The sequence below is a fragment of the Fusarium falciforme genome, chromosome 3, assembly GCF_026873545.1.
Source record: "Fusarium falciforme chromosome 3, complete sequence".
NCBI lineage: Eukaryota > Fungi > Ascomycota > Sordariomycetes > Hypocreales > Nectriaceae > Fusarium > Fusarium falciforme.
Window position 1 is genome coordinate 1897142 of NC_070546.1, and position 17597 is coordinate 1914738.

The following is a 17597-nucleotide window of genomic DNA, read 5'->3' on the forward strand; positions in this document are numbered from 1 at the left end:
CGTGAGAATCAGGCTCGAATCAAGGATCAGTCCTTTGAGCAGCCTATCAGCTCATTCTGCAGAGTGTTATTGCATTGTTCGGCCTGAAAGTGCATCTTGGGGGTGACAGCAGAAAATGTGAATGTGTAGAGAAAAGAGGGAAGGGCTTGGTGGTTGCTGTAGGTAAGTTGGGTAGTTCTTGAATTCCCATTCAGATAAAGATATCATCATGGATCATATCATCATGACTCTTTAATTGCATGCAGGGTTATCGTCGACGCTTGCGCCAGGGGACTTGCTTACCCTACAGATTATCATCACTTCAGTGCGGGCGCCTCTGCTGACACAACCGTGACTGATGCCGCGCTACCGAACCCTGGCCACGCCCCAACGGCAGCCCAAAGCCGAATGACATCATATAAGCATGTCACTTTCTTTTGTTTGAGAGCTCTGTGAAGCTTGATGAGCTCCTGGAGCTGAACCAACATCTGCAGGAAACTGGAGATTTGCAGGCTCGAGTCAGGCAATGGATAAGCTGTCTCGCCGAAATGCCGAGTTACTCAAACCACAACCCTCACCATCCTTGACTCTTTGCCCTGCCGCTATTTCCGATGCAAGTTCACGGCATCGAATACCCTTTATTCAGTCTTGCCTCACTGACCGAAATTTGCATCCGGCCAAAGGAAACGAGACACCAGAACTACGTTGAAAGTAGATCTATCCCTCTAAAATATTAACATAAAATTTTGTCTAAAATCTACTAAAATCATACAAAAGATATCCTAAAAAAAGTCATCTCCTATATACATTCTATCCACATAATATTAGCTACCTTTAGGAGAGGATAAGCTCATGCCTTTCTCCTGGGATCTTGATTTTCCCTCAACCAACGTGGGTCTGTAAGGCATCTGCATCGGCCGGGCCGTTACCTAGCAAACTACAGGCGGCCGCCCCCCGGGAGCTAATATCCGATCTAGACGGCCGATCCCCGTTCGACGCCCGTCCATTGGGCAGTTGGAGGCTGCCTTCCACGTTCATGGTGGGGTGAAGAAGCTTGTTTAGCGATGAGTAATGCACTGGCGTCCCTTGACACCGAGTGACGAGAGCGAGGTCTGAACAAGATGCTGAACTAGGCTGATTAGGAGATGGTATTTGAACTGGGGAGCTGCCACTCTCAAGTCGAGATGGAAGCCTCGGGATCTGTGCCGTTGTTTGAGACTCAATTAACAAGATTTGCTCGCGTAAAATCACCCTGATTCTCAACCATGGATCGCGACGTCGAAAAGGCTTCAACCAACTCAGGCACAATCAACGCCCAGGAGAACGCGCCCGCCTTTGCCCCCATACAATCGACGAGCCGCATCTCCAAGACGCAGTCGCGAGCAGAAGATGCGCTCCAGCACATCCGATCTCATAACGGATACAGCTGTGATCCCGATGAGGACTCGCAGACGGACGAGACAGAGAAGGACCCATTCGAGGTGGGATTTGAGAATGGCGACCAAGATCCTCTATGCCCGCGCAGCTTCGGCAAGGCGAGGAAGTGGATAATTGTTTTTATTGTGTCGTTTGCCAGCTTTTGCGTGTAAGTGACCATCTCGAACATCCAAGAAATACACTCACAAGTGACAGAACCGCAGCTAGTTCCATCTACACGTCGACATATGCCCAGATGCAAGCCGAGTTTGGCAACTCGCGCATTGTCTCGACGCTGGGCCTTTCGCTGTTCGTTCTCGGTATTGCACTTGGCCCCTTGTTCATGAGCCCCCTGAGCGAGTTCTACGGCCGACGGCCCATCTATCTCGTCTCGTGGACCATGTACGTTATCTGGATCATTCCCCAAGCCGTAGCCAAGAACATCGAAACTGTGCTCGTTGGTCGCTTCTTCGATGGCTTCGCTGGTAGTGCGTTCCTCGCCGTGTCTGGCGGCACCGTGGGTGATCTCTTCGCTCCCAACGAATTGCAAGCGCCCATGCTCATGTTCTCGATTGCGCCGTTCGTCGGTCCTTCTATCGGACCCCTTATCGGTGGATTCATCAACTACAACGTCGACTGGCGGTGGACCTACTATGTGATGCTGATCTGGGCGTTTGGATTGTTGCTGGGGATTATCTTTCTTGTTCCCGAGACCTATCGTGAGTTGTCCGCTCTGAGTTGAACAGTATCAGGGGCTAACATAGCATCGACAGATCCAATCTTGGTCAGAGACAAAGCGAGAGAGACTCGAAAGGAAACTGGAGACGAGAGATGGAAGGCACCCAACGAAAAGGCGCAAAAGTCTGTTGTCGGCGCCATCGGACGATCCCTTCTTCGCCCCTTTCAGCTCCTCATCTTCGAGCCCATGTGTCTCAACCTGTGCATCTTCTCAGCCATCCTCCTAGGCATCCTGTACCTCTTCTTCGGAGCGTTTCCCCTCGTCTTCATCAATGTCTACGGCTTCAACCTGTGGCAGGTTGGTCTCACATTCCTGGGTATCCTCGTGGGAATGGTGCTCGCCGCCGGCCTCGACCCAGTGTGGCATCGTATTCGGGTCAACCTCATCCGCCGACTGAGTGAGGAATCGGGCGTCGAGGGCAAGAGTGAGCCCGAGTTCAGACTGCCCCCGGCAATCCTGGGCTCAGTCCTCGTGCCGGCGGGCATCTTCATGTTCGGCTGGTCTTGCTATCCCTGGGTTCACTGGATAGTACCCATCATCGGAGCAGCCATCTTTGGAGCTGGGTAAGTCAACACAGGCTGACAGGCCTCGCACAACCTCGGGGAGTACATGGCCCATGTCTCGTTGCTGAGACAGGAACCAAATCCATGGGATCGTGCTCTGGTCTTAGTCACGGCTTGGTCATGACCATTGTGTCCTCCCTGATCTCGTATCCCCCAAGCAAAGACCTGCGGCTAACCGGTTGATGTTTGCTACCTATAGGACACTACTCGTCTTCAGCGGAATCTTTACCTTCCTGGTGAGTTGCTGTCACACAAACACAGGCTCACCGTATGCTGGGTAACCCAGAAGGCTGGGAAGCTTGGCCTGAGCTGGAAGCTCGTGCCAGAGAGAAGACAGTGCTGACGCCAGATACCTAGGTGGATGCATATCCGCAGTACGCCGCGAGCGCCCTGGCCGCCAATGCATTCGTGCGCTGCGCCTTTGCTGGTGAGTTGGTTGACCTCTTGTTCCGCACTCTCCGCCCTTTCGCTTCTTCCATCCCATCTCTTCACCGCCGCCGGTGCCCGTCCTTCGTCTCTTGTCGTCGTCCCCCGGTTCCGGAGTGCGGGTCCCGCTGCTCCTGCGGGCACCGGGGAACTCGGAGACGTTTGGATTTGTTGGGAGGAACTGAGAGAAGGATTGAAAGGGGATGACATGAGATCACGATCAGTGCTAACTACCGATTTTTCAGCCGCGTTCCCCCTCTTCGGAAACCAAATGTATGAGAAGCTCAACTACCATTGGGCTTCTTCACTGCTGGCCTTTCTGACGGTCGCCATGATGCCTTTCCCGTATATCTTTTTCCGGCACGGCAAGCGTATCAGAGCCAACAGCCGCTTCGCTACGTCTTAAGTGGGCATGAGGCACAGCACCTTATCTGGGTTATATCAGAGCATGAAGAAACGACATCGTCATGACGAGCTCGGCGTCTGCAAGAGCAGGACGCGGCAGCCGTCACGCAACACCTCACCGTCGCGTCTTGCCTGTCTCGTGTGCCGCGCATGCAAGTCTAGCGCACGAGTAGGTAGTTGCGAAGGCTCCTCCACGGCGCCGCGCCACCGGACAAGGCACCGCAGCGTCCCCGGGCGACCAGAGTATCATCCCCTGCGGTCTCAGGGCCATTGGGACCTGAAGGCGGCGGCTGCGGCAGACGGGTGGGTTTCACATGGAGGTGAGAGAGAGTCAGGTCTAGCTTCGTGGGGCTGGATGCTGCTGGCGTCTACTGAATTTCTTGCATACATACATGGCGGGGTGGACTGAACTGGGCTATTGGAGTAACTATCAACGCGGGAGACTATAAAGAGCGTGAGACTCAAGTACGGGCGTTTTAGAGAGGGCGCGTTAGGGACAGTGACATTGCTAGAGGGGCCTTCATCTAGGGTACAGTAATGGATATTGCAGCGAATATAGAAAAAAGCAAGCTTGGTGATCTTCAACATAGAGGCCGCCCGGGCCGCTGAAGTGTGTGGGGGGACTTGACAACTGACAGCTGGTGAGGGAGGCCTGGGATCGATGGAGGGTGAGATGTCAGGCGGGGAAGGGCTTGTCCATGGATGAGTCGGCAGTTGTTGCTTGTCTCTCTGTGTCAAGTTGAGTAGAGACAAAAGCAACTTGACCAGCAGCAGCGATCGATCTCACTCACATCTGGCCTCGGTTGGCGAGCCTGCCGCCGTATCTTGCCTGAGACGGACGATCTGCATGAAAAGAAATCCGGGGAGATGGAGAGGGAGGGGAGGGGATCTGCCTGAGCCGAGGACCAGCGGGCCTTGTCTTGCCTGCTTGTCTTTGTTCTGTCGTATGTATGTATGCTGCCTGTGGCAGAGGAGAGACAGGCAGACGGGATGCAATGCGCGTGTACTTGTGCGTACGACGTATGTACAGCACAGCGGAGAATATGCAACCAGGATGGAGGCATGAGCCAGTTGAATGCGAATACGTGCGTGTCATGGCAACACATATTGAACAGAGATGAAGAGCTCCAAGACTTTTGAGCAGCACCATGGCATAGACTCTGCCTGACTCTGACAGCATATGGTATGCTACGTACATGATATTCGACCCCTCGAGGCAACAACCAACATCTCAGATCCAAGTCTAGAACTTGGCAGAGGTGGTGCTGCGGGTGGCCGCGGCAAAGGTGTGGGATCCCATGTCCTGTCGATGCTTGTAAGACAAGTGGCCGAGTCAGATTCAGGAAAAGGCAGATCTGTTCAAGTCAGGGACCGACTTGAAAACACAAACACGAACAAGAGACGACGCCCCTCATGCCAGCTCAAGACGCAGGCTGATGGAGTCCCCTCCCCTCCTCAGCCTGGAACTCAAGAGGCGTCTTGGTCGTCAACGAGGCGCAACTACGGACCAACCACGAGCTGGGTGGGAAAACTACCGTCGAGATCGACAAGGGTGTAAGAGCCTCTCCTCTGGGAAATCTACGAGGGGGACCCATAACTTCTCGGCTATCGCAGCCTCGACTCCAGGTTTCCTTCAACCAACAGCATGGATCCGGGCTCTGTCCAACCACAGGGGAGAGCGCGCACGCCCTCCACATATCTTGTGGAAGAGGAAAAAGAAACAAGACGAGAGTGGCCCAGCATGTGCCAAAGTCGAGCTCATGGGATCCATGTGCAATCTTTTGGCTGCCGCCGTTGTCATGCAGGCCACCACAGCCGCACGCGGACAAACGAAGGAGAAAAAGAAAGAATATGGCCTCCTGAGGTGAGAAACGTGGTGAAAGGAGGGGGCCAAAAGCAAGCAGATGGGCCATTGGCAAGGGGTTCCTGACGTGACCGCGGTATGTCGAGCTGAAGATGAAGCCTTCCCCCGTCGTCACCTTGTCAGTTAATTAATTACCCTACCTAGTTCCGATCATGAAGATTCCCCACGCATGGGCAAAAGCTGAAAATACAACCCTCAAACACACAATGCCGACGTGGTATGTCAATTCTGACTACGCGCCAAGACGGCGGGCCGTCTCATGTCTCATCAATTGACGGCTTCTTACTGATAATCAGGCACGGGTACTGATTTTGGGGCCGCACATGATGGGGACCGCGGATACTTGCAAGAAAAACAAGTTAGTTATGGGGGCTTGATTGGTCGGTGTGAGAAAAGTCTGGGGGGTGTAAGATGACGCCAGACAGAAGCCTTTTGACACTTGCACATCCATTAATAGGCAGTCTGGTGAACAAGAGACCTCGGTCACCGACGGGAAGCGGCGGACGGCGATATCAAAGAAATACCCTGGATAGAGAGGAATCCAATCGAGAACCCTGAAAGCTTTGTAAATGCTTTGATACAGCTCACACACACGTACGCGCGCGCGCGCAGAGGCACACACACACCGATGAGCCCTTCTTCGGCGGCCTTCCGCCTCCGCCTCCACCTCCGGCATCCGGGCTCGGTATCTAACCACCCCCGCGTCCCATGTCTCCGGCCAGCCGGCTTCTCGACGAGTTCCTCACCGGGTACGCATACACATCCATTTGCAATTTCCTCCCTCTTTCTTCTCACTGCCAAGTGGGCCGTACGTAACGCGCATGTCCCGCATACGTAAACCCATCATAAAAGGAAACAAGGTGATTAGTAGAAACTGTAGTACGGATCCGTAACCCTTCAAGTACGTACTAACACCATTTCTCACCCACTTCGCACACACTACACCCCCTGTCACGTATGTTATGTGTGCGTGTGTCTCATCCAGGTCCCGGTTGATGTCTTTTTTTGTCCTCCTGTGCGGGTTTCGGGTACCTTACCTTGGACGCCGCCCACCAGCCGCGCCCACACCGGCCTATTGACCGCGGACGCCGGCGCCTTTCGTTCCTTTCGTTTGCTTCTGCGGTGAGGTGAGCTCTGATGCTGGGGCTCTGTCGGCGAGGCTTGTCATTTACATGATCGGCGTGTGTCTCAACGACATGCATAACATGATGAGTTGTTCAGCAAGTATTCCCGGAGAAGAGTCCGATTCTAAGGTCGACATCTATACTCTGTTATCTGACATTTCTTGGAAACGCGCCCAGCTGCACTAGGGATAATCTGGCAGTCCCCAAGTTATCCAACATCAGCCCGACGCCGCACCTTGTAGCAACGGTGCTGCAGTCGCACGACACTAGCTTTTTCATCCAAGGACCCCGGTCACCGACGAGGTACGAATCACCACTCTAGACTAGGGGTTTTCTTTGGGCTTCGATTTATTGGGTTCCGGTTCCATTGCGAAAATGGGACGAAATCTGGGGAGGAGGCTGGAGACTGTGAACCGCGCTCGAGCTTTGACAGCTGAGAGTGAATTTATTTTCCATTTTGAAGGATACAGCTGTTCTTCTTTTCTGTTAGTTGATCACCCCCGGATCCTTGCGTGACGGGCATTTTCTAAACCCAGGCGCGCCCAGGTGTTGCAGGTCCAGATCCAGGCCCAAGCAAGCAAAGCAGACAAGGCCAAGGATCCTTCCCTCTCTCTATTCCCTGTCCGCGATCCACGGCGCAGTGGCCTAAGCCAAGGTGAGTGAGCGGCGGGGGCGAGTCGAAGGAGGTGGTTGGGGGAAGACCCTCTGGATGGATCAATGGATTCAGTCTGGCGGCTCAGCGGGAGGCCAGAGCTTTTCTGTGGGTGTTGAGGTTGAATTGAATTGGCGCAGTCTATGCGATCGAGGAGGTACTCTATACTACACTCCTTTCTAGTGCCTTCCACGTTGTCGCATTGAGTCCAGCTGAGAGACGCCGACCATTTCGGCTCCCAACCCGAGGTGTCGGGAGCGCGCCAAACCCAAAGAAAGACATGATCAAAAAGTCGCAGGTACAAGCAAAGCAACCTTGAAGGAGTGAAGCCATCATCGGACCAATGGACGGCGCCAAGTTTCCCCCCCGGCGCGGGCCATTCATCTCCACTGACAAACCCCGCAGTCAAAACTTTTTTGACTTTCCATTTCGATGGTCTATCCGTGTAAGCGGGTGCCAAATTTGCATTGCGAGCGAACAAAGGGGGCAGGGCCATGGATGAGGCATAAACCAGTTCGAGTATCAGCCATATTAGTACATCAAATCCACTTGGGTCGACACTTGTTGTCAGATTCTTCATGATTATTGGGATGTTCTGAATCACTCGTGTTGGCTTCTTCAATCTCATTGCCGCTGATACCCATGCCTTGTGGTGGAGGACTCTCCATGCCGCCCAGGGGGGGTTGCTGCATGTGTGAGTGCGGCTATGTTCTGCGCTGCGGCGTGGGCACTTGTAATGAATGACAGCAGGGGACTGGAAAAGCAATCATGGAAGGATGCCAAAATATTCACCCACCCTGTGTGAGCCTTTCAGCACCATCATCACGTCGTATTGGCCTCCGCCAGTTCATCAATTGCTGCGCCGCACAGTCGCGTTCCCATTGGATTTGATGTGATGGTCTTGAGTCGACACACCCGCTCTCTTTCCTAAATGGGCCGTAGCCGCGATCATCCGCCCACTTCCGCACATGTCGATGGTGCCTCGGCCGGCCTTGGCCCCGGGCCTCGTTATGTTGTCTGCTTGCTTTTTCCCTTGGACCATTTATCCGTCAGAGTCGAGTTTAGCTCTGGCGCCCATTCTCGGTCTGGGCATCCATCGACATTGACAAAAAACGTTGTCGTTGACTTCCTTGTTGCTGTCACTTGCTGCTCATGCCCACAATTCTCACCACCTTTGTCACAGCCCTCCACACGTACCGGTATACCTCAGCCTGGCCTATTATCCGCCCTCCATCCACCTATATCCATATCCCCTAATCCACATTCTCCCACTCCCACGTCGACGACATCCACATCCAATCCAATCCGCAAACCCACTGCTGCTGGAATTCTAGGATCCCCTAGCGCGCACCTACACGCACACGCAGACAAGCAAGCACGCACGCACATCCAGCTGCCACTGCCCTGCCTGTCCTGCCCTGTCCTGTGGCGTCTGCGCTGTCCACCAACCACCAGGGAGCCCACCGCCTCATCGCCTGACACTCTGGTTTCTGACAGAGAGCTCGAATCGGCCATTGACCGCTGACGATTTATTCTGCGAATCGCCTCGCCGGCTCTCCTTCCGACTTTTCTTCTTCTCTTCCTCTTCAACCTTCAATTCTTCATTCCACATCGTCCAGTTCGACCTCCTCGCTATTTGCGATCCGCCTCCTCCGCGCTGTCGGCGCTCCTCCTCCCTCCCCCGCGCCGCGCCTGGTTCGCATGCCTCATCTCTGCACAACGCTACGCTGTCACCGCAGCCCGCTGTTACGGTCGCCGACGCCGTGTGAGCCGCTGTAGTGCGCGTTGTTGCTAGATTGGCCGGTGCTGGGTGCAGCCAACCCTCATGGCCCTCGGGTAGCTGCATCCTATTCTTTCTCCCCTCCCTCGTCATCGTCCGTCTGTCACCCGTCGCCTTGTCTCCCGTGCCGCCCGCCGTCGTCCGTCGTGTCGCCTCGCCTTGCGCCGCTTTCTAATACCCCGTCTACAACCTCGACCGCGAGTGTCTTGTGCCCGGCGATCATCAAGCCCACCCCCGCCTTGGTCGAATCAGAGCCGTGACTCTTCCACCTCCTTGGCCTCTTCGGTGACAACACCTGCAGCCTCACGACGCCTGCGACTTGCTATCGACTGCCTCTACGTCGCACGGGAACGCCTCTTTGCGTACTCTGCTTGTGGACTCCATTGGGCCTCATCCGAGCACACCCCGTCCAGAATACGAGCTTGACCGACCAATTTCGGTCTCGTCCTGGCCAAGGCTTGCTCACATAACCATAGCTGCATACAGCCCTCTGGCCTCGTTTGCGCCCAACGCCATAATTCGTCCTACCGAAGCGCAGCCGCCCGGCCTGAGGCTTGCTCCCAATCTTACATCACGCACATAGCACGCGCCGGCGTCGGCATCAACGACGATCCAGGGGAAATCCTGCGCGCATTTCCACGCCACCGTGGGGGGTTGTTGTCCTTGTGAACAGCGCACATCGCGACTCCAATTCGACGACGGTCCTGCCCCTTCTTGGCTGTGCCACGGAGGCTTGAATAGGTGTGGTTCCGCAAAGGTATCTGAAAGGGGGACAAGAGAGAGTGAGTGAGTGAGAAGAGAGAGAGAGAAACGAAAAAAGGTTTCTGGGGATTCGGAACCTGCATTTCTGGGCCGCTCTTTGTGCAGCAACCCAGGTAAAGCCCCCGGGCTCAGAGGAGGATATTCCAGCCGTCGCCATACGTCGCGTCGGCCCCAGGCCTGTATATAAAACCTAAGACACCATGCCGCACGAGATGGAGGAGAACGGTGCTGAGGTCTCAGATGTCATGTCTGAGAACGAGGACGAGACCGAGACTTTTCTCAAGGACGACGAGAAGATGACGGAGCAGAGCACCACCGAGAGCACCACCGAGGTCAAGAAGAAGTACGACCCCAAGGACCCCCTGCGCCCCAGAAGGAAAAAGGCGCGGAGGGCGTGCTTTGCGTGTCAGCGGGCTCATCTGACTTGTGGTAAGTCCTCTTGCGACGGCCATCTTGGCCTCGTGCCTTTATGCGCCGATTATCATGATGCGGGTTCTCTCTCTAGTGAAGTTTGACCTTTCAGTTGCCTCAGTCAACGACCAGCGTTGCGGCTGCGGCTCTGCTCTGCGACCCCTTTCTTGTCGCCTCACGGAAGGGGGTCGACGGTTGAGATGGGCGTACCTCATAAGCAAGGTTCAAAACTGACATCTTCCCATAGGAGATGAGAGACCATGCCAGAGATGCATCAAGCGAGGCCTCGCCGATGCCTGCCAGGATGGCGTCCGCAAGAAGGCCAAATACCTCCATGATGCTCCCCCGGAGGCCCTTCGACCCGTCCTCGGTCCCAACTACAACCCCAACCCTACGCCCTCGCGAACCAACGGCCATCGTCACAGCTCGAGCCACTCGGATAACCTGTCGACCACGGGCAGCAACTTCTTCTCCCAGGGAAGCACCGCGTCGTTACCTGTCTACTCGGCCGGTGCCCAGACCCCGGTTGGCATCGACGGCTTGCCACCCTTCAACCCTCAAGCATCTCCGACGTCATTCCAAGGCCCAATCAACAATGCTGCCCACACGCCCATGAACAACATGATGCCTGCAGGTAACATGGACTTCAATGCCCTTTTTGATCCCAGTAACCCTGCCCTGTACAACTTTGATCTTGAAGGTCTCAACTTTGGTAGTCAGTACGCCGGATGGGAGTTTGGCATCCTTAACAAGATGGCCCTCGGCGCTGAGACGCCTCCACGGGAGAACTCCATGTCACAAACTCCAACGACTGAGGCAAACTATGCCGCCCTGTTCGGGAACGCAAACAACGGCTTTGATCATCCCATGTTGGGGGCCGACTTCTCGGGTATGGACCAAAATAACCAGTCTCTATATGCGCAGGGCAACCTCCAGCACGGACTACCCCATGCTTATGCCATTGCAGCTGGGCCTACGAGCCTTGCCAGCCCAAGTACGGACACGACAGCAAGCCCGCACTCGGTTGCGGGCATGGATGGTTCACCAAACCACAACTTTGCTGGTATCCCAACGGTCCCGGCCGCGACACGACCCAGGCCGAAACACACCAAGGCTGGCCCCAAATCGATCCTCGGCAAGAGGCAACGAGACTCTGCCGCCATCTACGAGAGCGTCAAGGAGCCGTATCCTTATACCACCGGATTCCACAACATGGTGGCTGTCCTCCGAAACCGTCTGCCCGGCAACAAGCTGCTGCGGATCGCCAAAGCGCTTGGCGAGATTCGACCGTCGTTCATCTCTTGCACCAAGGACCTGACCAGACAAGATCTCGTCTTTATGGAAAAGTGCTTCCAGCGTACCTTGGTCGAGTACGACGATTTCCTCCAGCACTGCTGTGCCCCTACGATCGTCTGCCGAAGATCGGGAGAAGTTGCCGCCGTTAACAAGGAATTCACAGCGCTGACTGGGTGGACAAAGGATGTATTGCTCGGAAAGGAGCCCAACCTCAACGTAAATGTTTACAGCGGCCGATCGACCAACGGAACCAACACGCCAGAACACAGCGCGCAAGGCGAGATGACGACGCCACGTCCCCAAAGAGCCATGCTTGACCTCAGCGGCGGACGACCTCAGCCCGTGTTCTTGGGCGAGCTGCTAGACGACGATAGTGTTGTCGAGTTTTACCAAGACTTTTCACAACTCGCATTCGAGGATAGCCGAGGCAAGGTACAACGAAGCTGCCGACTCAACAAGTACCGAGCACCGCAGGACCCGGACCAGAAAGAGCCAGGTTCCCAGAAAGATGCGCAACCAGGCATTCTCAGCAGCCGAGTGACACGAATTGACGGCTCGCATGGCATCTCGAGGATCGAGAAGGACGGCAAGGTGGAATGCACCTATTGCTGGACCATTAAGCGGGATGTTTTTGACATTCCCATGATGATTATCATAAATGTAAGTTGCTGTGATCAAAGGTGTCTTGTGAGCTGTTGGCTAACGTTGTCTAGTTTTTGCCACGATATTTACCTGACCAAGGACCTCAACAACTCGCAGTCTAGTGAAGCAGACTGCTGGGGACCTTGATGATACGTTCATTCTCCCTTTACTTTGTGCAGGACGGGAGGTTCTTTTCCTACGAGAATACGCCCTCTCTCTTCCTGGCCCTCGAGGGAGGGGCCCTAGACCGGAAGAGAGACCAGACAGAGCATGTGCCCCTAGATGGGAGACTAGTCATGATGCGATGTTGTTTCATGTACATGGTTTAATGCCGGTGCTGTTGGATAAGCAGAGGAGGGTTTCGCACGATACCCGGATAGTGACTAGGAGAGCGAAACGAGAAATGAAATGCAAGGGGTGTTGAAAAACTTGTATCTTCTATATCCATTTGTTTATCCATAACTCCTCGTGCCTTTTGCCTTGTCAGTCTATCCAAACGACGGCCCATCCGTCTATCACGCGGTCCGAGTAAGCCACTGAGCATCCAGCTTCCCATCAATATTTGCACCACCAATGACACGCCCGTTAGACGGCACCCAACCCTCGCGTGCAAGACTGTTCTTGGCGACCTCGCAGTCAAAGTTGATATCCTCGATGAGAGCGTCTAGGCTCTTGTAGTCCTTCTCTTCACGGATGAAGCCAAGGATGAGTAGACGCATGGGCACGTCGTAGAAATCAGCAGTGAACTTGTGCAGGACGTGGACCTCGGCGCTGCGGACGGTGTTCTTGTAAAAGGGGTTGTAGCCAATGGACATGACCATAGGGAAGATGTGGAAGGGCGGGTTGCTCTGAGGCGCAGAGGCTAGGAGAGCCGCCTCGTTGCTGCTGGGAGCGTCCTTGGAAGTGGTAGCATCGGGGTGGTCCGGGTGCGTGCTGGGCAAAGCGAGAGACGCATAGCCAAAGTAGACGCCTGAGGGCATATCGGCGATCCAGGGGGTGAGGGCAGCGTCTACGGGAAGGTTGGCAGTTGGGATGCCGAGCTGAATGCTTTGTGAGTCTTTGATCGTCCACAGTGAGAGTGTTTGCGTACCTCTTTGGAGCCCCGACCAAAGCCAGAGATGACGTTGCCCTCCATGTGAAGAGGATAAGGGGCGTCGGGCCCAGCATCAGGACCGACGATGGAGGGACGAGAGGACATTGTTATCTTGAAGTCGGTGATAAACTGGTCTATGTGATTCTGCTCACAACCAAGAGGTTGATTCTCACAACACAGAAAATATGACCAAAAGCTGTAGTCCAAGTTAGTCTTTTGTCTTGCACAAGTGTACAGAGATTCAGTTCTCACTGTGGACAGGTTCTCGTGAGTGAGTAGGTGAATCTCAGAGTGAGAACTTGATAGAAGACGATGGAGGGCTGGCGATGATGAGCGTGCCAGCGGTGGGGCTCGGCGCGGGGCAGAAAACCGGCGCGCGGAAGTGTTAGGGACGTCGAAGTGCGGAGGAAGGAGGGTGAGATTCGGAGAGTTGTCTTCCGTGTGCTTACTATGCCCTGGATAGTGGCTTTTTTATTCAATTGGCTGTAAGATGAGAGTGAATAGGCAGAAGGGGAGAGGGAAAGAGGTATATATCTCTAGTTGTGGAGATAAGATGGATTGGTTGCTTTGTAAGACTGGCGCAAGACGGACGGACGGGCTGACTCGACTAATAATACGTGCAGTAACAAGTCATTCTGTCTCACTCGTACGTACATCCGCTCTCAGTTTGAAGCCATATAAGATGAGTTGATAGATGGGGTATTGATATAATTCCTACTCTCTCTCTGCAGATATTCTCTGGTATTCGTCAATATTGTCCTCTCTCACGCAATTCCTCCAACAATGGTATCAGAAACTAGAAGAGTCTTGACCTTTACGGGAGGCCAAACCCGGCAGACATGAGCATCCACATGCTCTCAAGAAAACACAAGTACAACTTGGTGAGGTTGTGAAAGGCAGCGCAACATCATATAGCATCTCTGGGCTTCGAGTCCGAGAGCAACAGAGGCAAAAAGGAGCGTGTGACGGCATCTGCCAGCGCATAAAAGTGATCGTGATAGAGACCCAACATAGATCATCCGTCTCACTACGCCTGTGCCTTCACCTCTTCCTCGGCCTTCTCCTTGCTCGCCCACTCTGTCCGTCCCAGCCTGACAATGTCGGACGCCTCGACGACCCAGTACTTGCTGGGCGCCTTGCCCTCTGCGGCCAACTGCGCAGCCATGACGGCCGCTCTGCCAATCACCTCGGCGTCCTGACCAACCGCGTCCTTTGCCGCGGTGCTGAGTCTGCCGATCCCGTTGACGGCTCCCTGGAAGATGCCCTCGAGCGCGCGGCCCTGCTCCCTATGCCCGAGGATCATGCCTGGCTTGAGGATGATGGCCTGTTGGAAATCCTGCTCCTTGATGGCGTCCTCGACACCGTTCTTCATCTTGCTGTACGGCGCCATGCTCGAGGGGAAGCCCCGCGTGCCCGCGCTCGAGATGAAGACAAATGTTCCCGTTCCCGCCGCTTTGGCCGCCTTGACAAGCTCAACATTGAGGTCGTGATCAATCTTCCACTGGTTGGCAAGTCCTCCAGCAGCAGCGCGTGTGGTGCCCAGGGCGGAGAAGACGACCGAGGGTGTGGGGGTGAAGCTGGACAGAAGACCAGCCCATTTGGAGGTGTCCGCATCGACGACGGCGTCGAGGCGAGGCGATTCGGCCTTGGGTGCGCGGCGTGTGATGGTATGGACGGGAGTGAATGTCTCGGCGGCGAGGAGGGTCGATAGGATGTGGCCGCCGACGAGGCCGGTAGAGCCGATGATGGCAGCAGAGGGAGGAGGAGTCGCCATTGTGCGTGATTCTCGATTGTGTGCTTGTTGGTTCGAGGTTGTTATCTTTAGCAGCTTTGCAAAAAGCTTTTGTCGGTGGGTATCAAACAGAGACAGGGGTATCAAGACGAGAAACGATAGCCAAGAGACTCGAGACGAGAGTAGGACCCCCCGGTTTATATATGGTGTGAGAAGGAGCCGAAACTTTGAATCAGGTCTGGAGACAAGAGAATCGAGAGATGCTAACCCCGGGCGGAGCGGACTTTCGGGGTGGTGACGCCATGCGGGAGGGACCTCCCTGGTAGGTACAGTATCTACAGTACAGTACTGGCTGATATCAGCTGGTTTCTATTGACATGTGATAACTATCCAAGACCCAAAACAGTGGCTCAGGTACTTGAATTGGGTTTAATTCGATGCATGATACTTTACTCCAAAAGACATCAGATGGAAGAACGTGTAAGTGAAGCTGTCAGCATCTAATCGAGTCCCAAGATCTCAAGTGCTGACCTCTACATCGTCCATCTCAGCGCCAAGCTTCAGTGGTTCGCAGGGGTCCAAGCTGCTAAGCTCTTTACAAGTTCCCCACCTTCCGCCTCCGCAGACAGACCCGGACGTCCATGGATTTTTGACTTGCGACATCATCTTCTGCCTGCGCCTGACTTGAACTGTCCACGACGATATCCTGTCGCCTACCCCCTCCACTTATATGATCTTGCTCTCTTTTGCAAATACTATACCTCACTAAACGCCGATACTCTCTAGAACACCTCGCCACCCGCTATATACTCACAATGGCTACTCAATACGAAGGTATTAACCCCTCCCCCTCCATCCATCGCAAACCTCTACTAACAATCTCAAGTCGAGCACAACGTCAAGTTCGCCGAGCCTCGCCGCTCCGGCCGCCGCGTCGACATGGCCTCCTTCTTCTCCCTCCTCAACCAGCTCTCGGAGCCCTCGGGCGACCAGACACCGCAGCACAACCCGCACGCGACCCCCACACCCGTCGACACGGCTGCCCTCTTCCGCCTCCTCCAGGATCAGCTGCAGACCTTGCACGTCACCGCTCCGACCGAGGGCAACCGCGAGTTCCTCGAGTCCCTCATCAGCTCCCTCGAGGACGACATCCATGATCCCCCCACCCGTCTGCGCGGCGTGTCGCAAGAGTTTGTCGACTCTCTCGATCGGGTGAACCGCAAGACCCTCGACAAGGACGACGACTGCGCCATCTGCAAGGTGCCCTATCTCGAAGACGAGTACTGCCTCGTCGTCGAGCTGCCCTGCAACGGCGCCCACCGCTTCGACCTCGAGTGCGTCGGTCCCTGGCTGCGCAGCAAGGGCACTTGTCCCATGTGTCGCCAGGACTTGGCCAAGAAGAAGGAGGTCCCGGTCGTCGAAGACAGCGAGGAGGAGGATGGCGATATGATGTACGCTTGAAAGGCATCGCTTGGTCGTTTTATGCATCAATGAGTCTGGCGTCTGGGAGTTTGAGCCATGGTGGGTTTTGGCATTTACACCAACATGATGAACACGATTGCACATTTTCTTGTGTCTCTTGATTGAATCTATGGATAACCGCTTGCTTCTACCACTTGATGTGTGTCTGTATACAAACCGTCACCCGCTGATGGTCAATTGTCGGCCGCCAACCAATCACTCACAAACTGCTGCCTCAACTGCCTCGTCTCCCTCCTGGCATACGCTTCTTCCAGCTCTTTCATGTGTCTCGCAGCATATTCCACCTTTCGCTTCACTCCCTGCTCCGACTGTTCCCCCAGCAGTTCCAGCCTCTGCCACCAAAATTCCCATCGATCCTTGGTTACACCAGGCTGCATACCCTTGGCCAGCCCGCCGACTCTCAACACCCGGGCTTCAGAGTCCGTCAGCCTTTTAGTGGACTGGGCACGTATGAACAAGGCTTGACCTGCATGCTGAATCTATTGGCATACCCCCTCCAGCATCGCATGGCGCGCGGAACCATCAGGCAATGACTCTTCTAGCGCTTCACGCAGCACCCAGATGGCAAGGTCGGTACGCTCCGCGATTCCCTTGCCGTAGAGGCGGGCAAATAGGGACTGCAAAGAGATCCATTTAACCGGAGAAGAAGAAGTAGCAGTCATAAAGGAAGCTGGTCAACTTGTCAGCCCAGCGACACTTGGCTGTGAAAAGCATCAAGGGAAAACTGACAGTGTGCGACCTCGCGCAAGCATTCCCCAAGCAGCGGCATATCCTTCCACACCGCCGCCATACCAAGCCATGGCAGAACCAACCCAGAACGTAGGCTTTGGAGTCGTTTCAATAACCGCACAAGCATGCCGAAGCGCTCATCCTCGGGTTGTATCCGGGACGCCATAGAGATAATCAGGTTCCACAGCCGCCGGAAGAACTCTGGGATCTTGTCCTCGTTCTGGAACTCTCTTTCCCATAATTCCCGGAATAGTTCATTGATACTTGCAGCAATCAGACTAACCTCAACCTCCCCATATTGGCCCGGCCCTGCATCTAGGAAGCGGGAGATTTCCTCCACGCGCAGACGGAGAAGTTCTTCGATATTGAGCTGAGCAGTGGACATTCTTGCTCAGGTCGGACCAGGGTAACTCAGAAATTGTTGAAAATCTCGAGACTTGTTGCGTGAGTGAGGTTATATTTGGGTTGATACTTATGATGGGTTGAATCTTTTGGAGTGAGT

At 54.6% G+C, this 17597-nt stretch overlaps 6 protein-coding genes across 6 annotated transcripts; 3 read left to right on the forward strand and 3 right to left on the reverse strand.

The window, feature by feature from the left end:
* Positions 1-1244: 1244 nt before the first annotated feature.
* On the forward strand, positions 1245-3529 carry NCS54_00391000 (MFS domain-containing protein; the record flags this gene model as incomplete). Its single annotated transcript, XM_053149465.1, has 6 exons — positions 1245-1564; positions 1612-2114; positions 2169-2697; positions 2897-2933; positions 3055-3124; positions 3369-3529. The coding sequence occupies 6 exons, from the start codon at positions 1245-1247 to the stop codon at positions 3527-3529; spliced, it is 1620 nt and encodes a 539-aa protein (XP_053005440.1).
* Positions 3530-9910: 6381 nt separating this feature from the next.
* NCS54_00391100 (Hypothetical protein) lies at positions 9911-12181 on the forward strand (the record flags this gene model as incomplete). Its single annotated transcript, XM_053149466.1, has 3 exons — positions 9911-10139; positions 10369-12077; positions 12131-12181. 3 exons carry the CDS (start codon positions 9911-9913, stop codon positions 12179-12181), a joined length of 1989 nt encoding a protein of 662 aa, XP_053005441.1.
* Positions 12182-12574: 393 nt separating this feature from the next.
* NCS54_00391200 (Riboflavin kinase) lies at positions 12575-13401 on the reverse strand (the record flags this gene model as incomplete). Its single annotated transcript, XM_053149467.1, has 2 exons — positions 13150-13401; positions 12575-13099 (listed from the first exon to the last, which is right to left on the reverse strand). Exons 1-2 carry the CDS (start codon positions 13255-13257, stop codon positions 12575-12577), a joined length of 633 nt encoding a protein of 210 aa, XP_053005442.1. The 5' UTR covers positions 13258-13401.
* Positions 13402-14179: 778 nt separating this feature from the next.
* NCS54_00391300 (Protein fmp-52, mitochondrial) lies at positions 14180-15046 on the reverse strand (the record flags this gene model as incomplete). The annotated part of the gene is made up of 1 exon (XM_053149468.1): positions 14180-15046. Exon 1 carries the CDS (start codon positions 14924-14926, stop codon positions 14180-14182), a length of 747 nt encoding a protein of 248 aa, XP_053005443.1. The 5' UTR covers positions 14927-15046.
* A 653-nt stretch (positions 15047-15699) lies between these two features.
* Positions 15700-16345, forward strand: NCS54_00391400 (Hypothetical protein; the record flags this gene model as incomplete). The annotated part of the gene is made up of 2 exons (XM_053149469.1): positions 15700-15718; positions 15771-16345. The coding sequence occupies 2 exons, from the start codon at positions 15700-15702 to the stop codon at positions 16343-16345; spliced, it is 594 nt and encodes a 197-aa protein (XP_053005444.1).
* Positions 16346-16845: 500 nt separating this feature from the next.
* NCS54_00391500 (Hypothetical protein) lies at positions 16846-17480 on the reverse strand (the record flags this gene model as incomplete). The annotated part of the gene is made up of 2 exons (XM_053149470.1): positions 16846-17036; positions 17096-17480. 2 exons carry the CDS (start codon positions 17478-17480, stop codon positions 16846-16848), a joined length of 576 nt encoding a protein of 191 aa, XP_053005445.1.
* Positions 17481-17597: the final 117 nt, after the last annotated feature.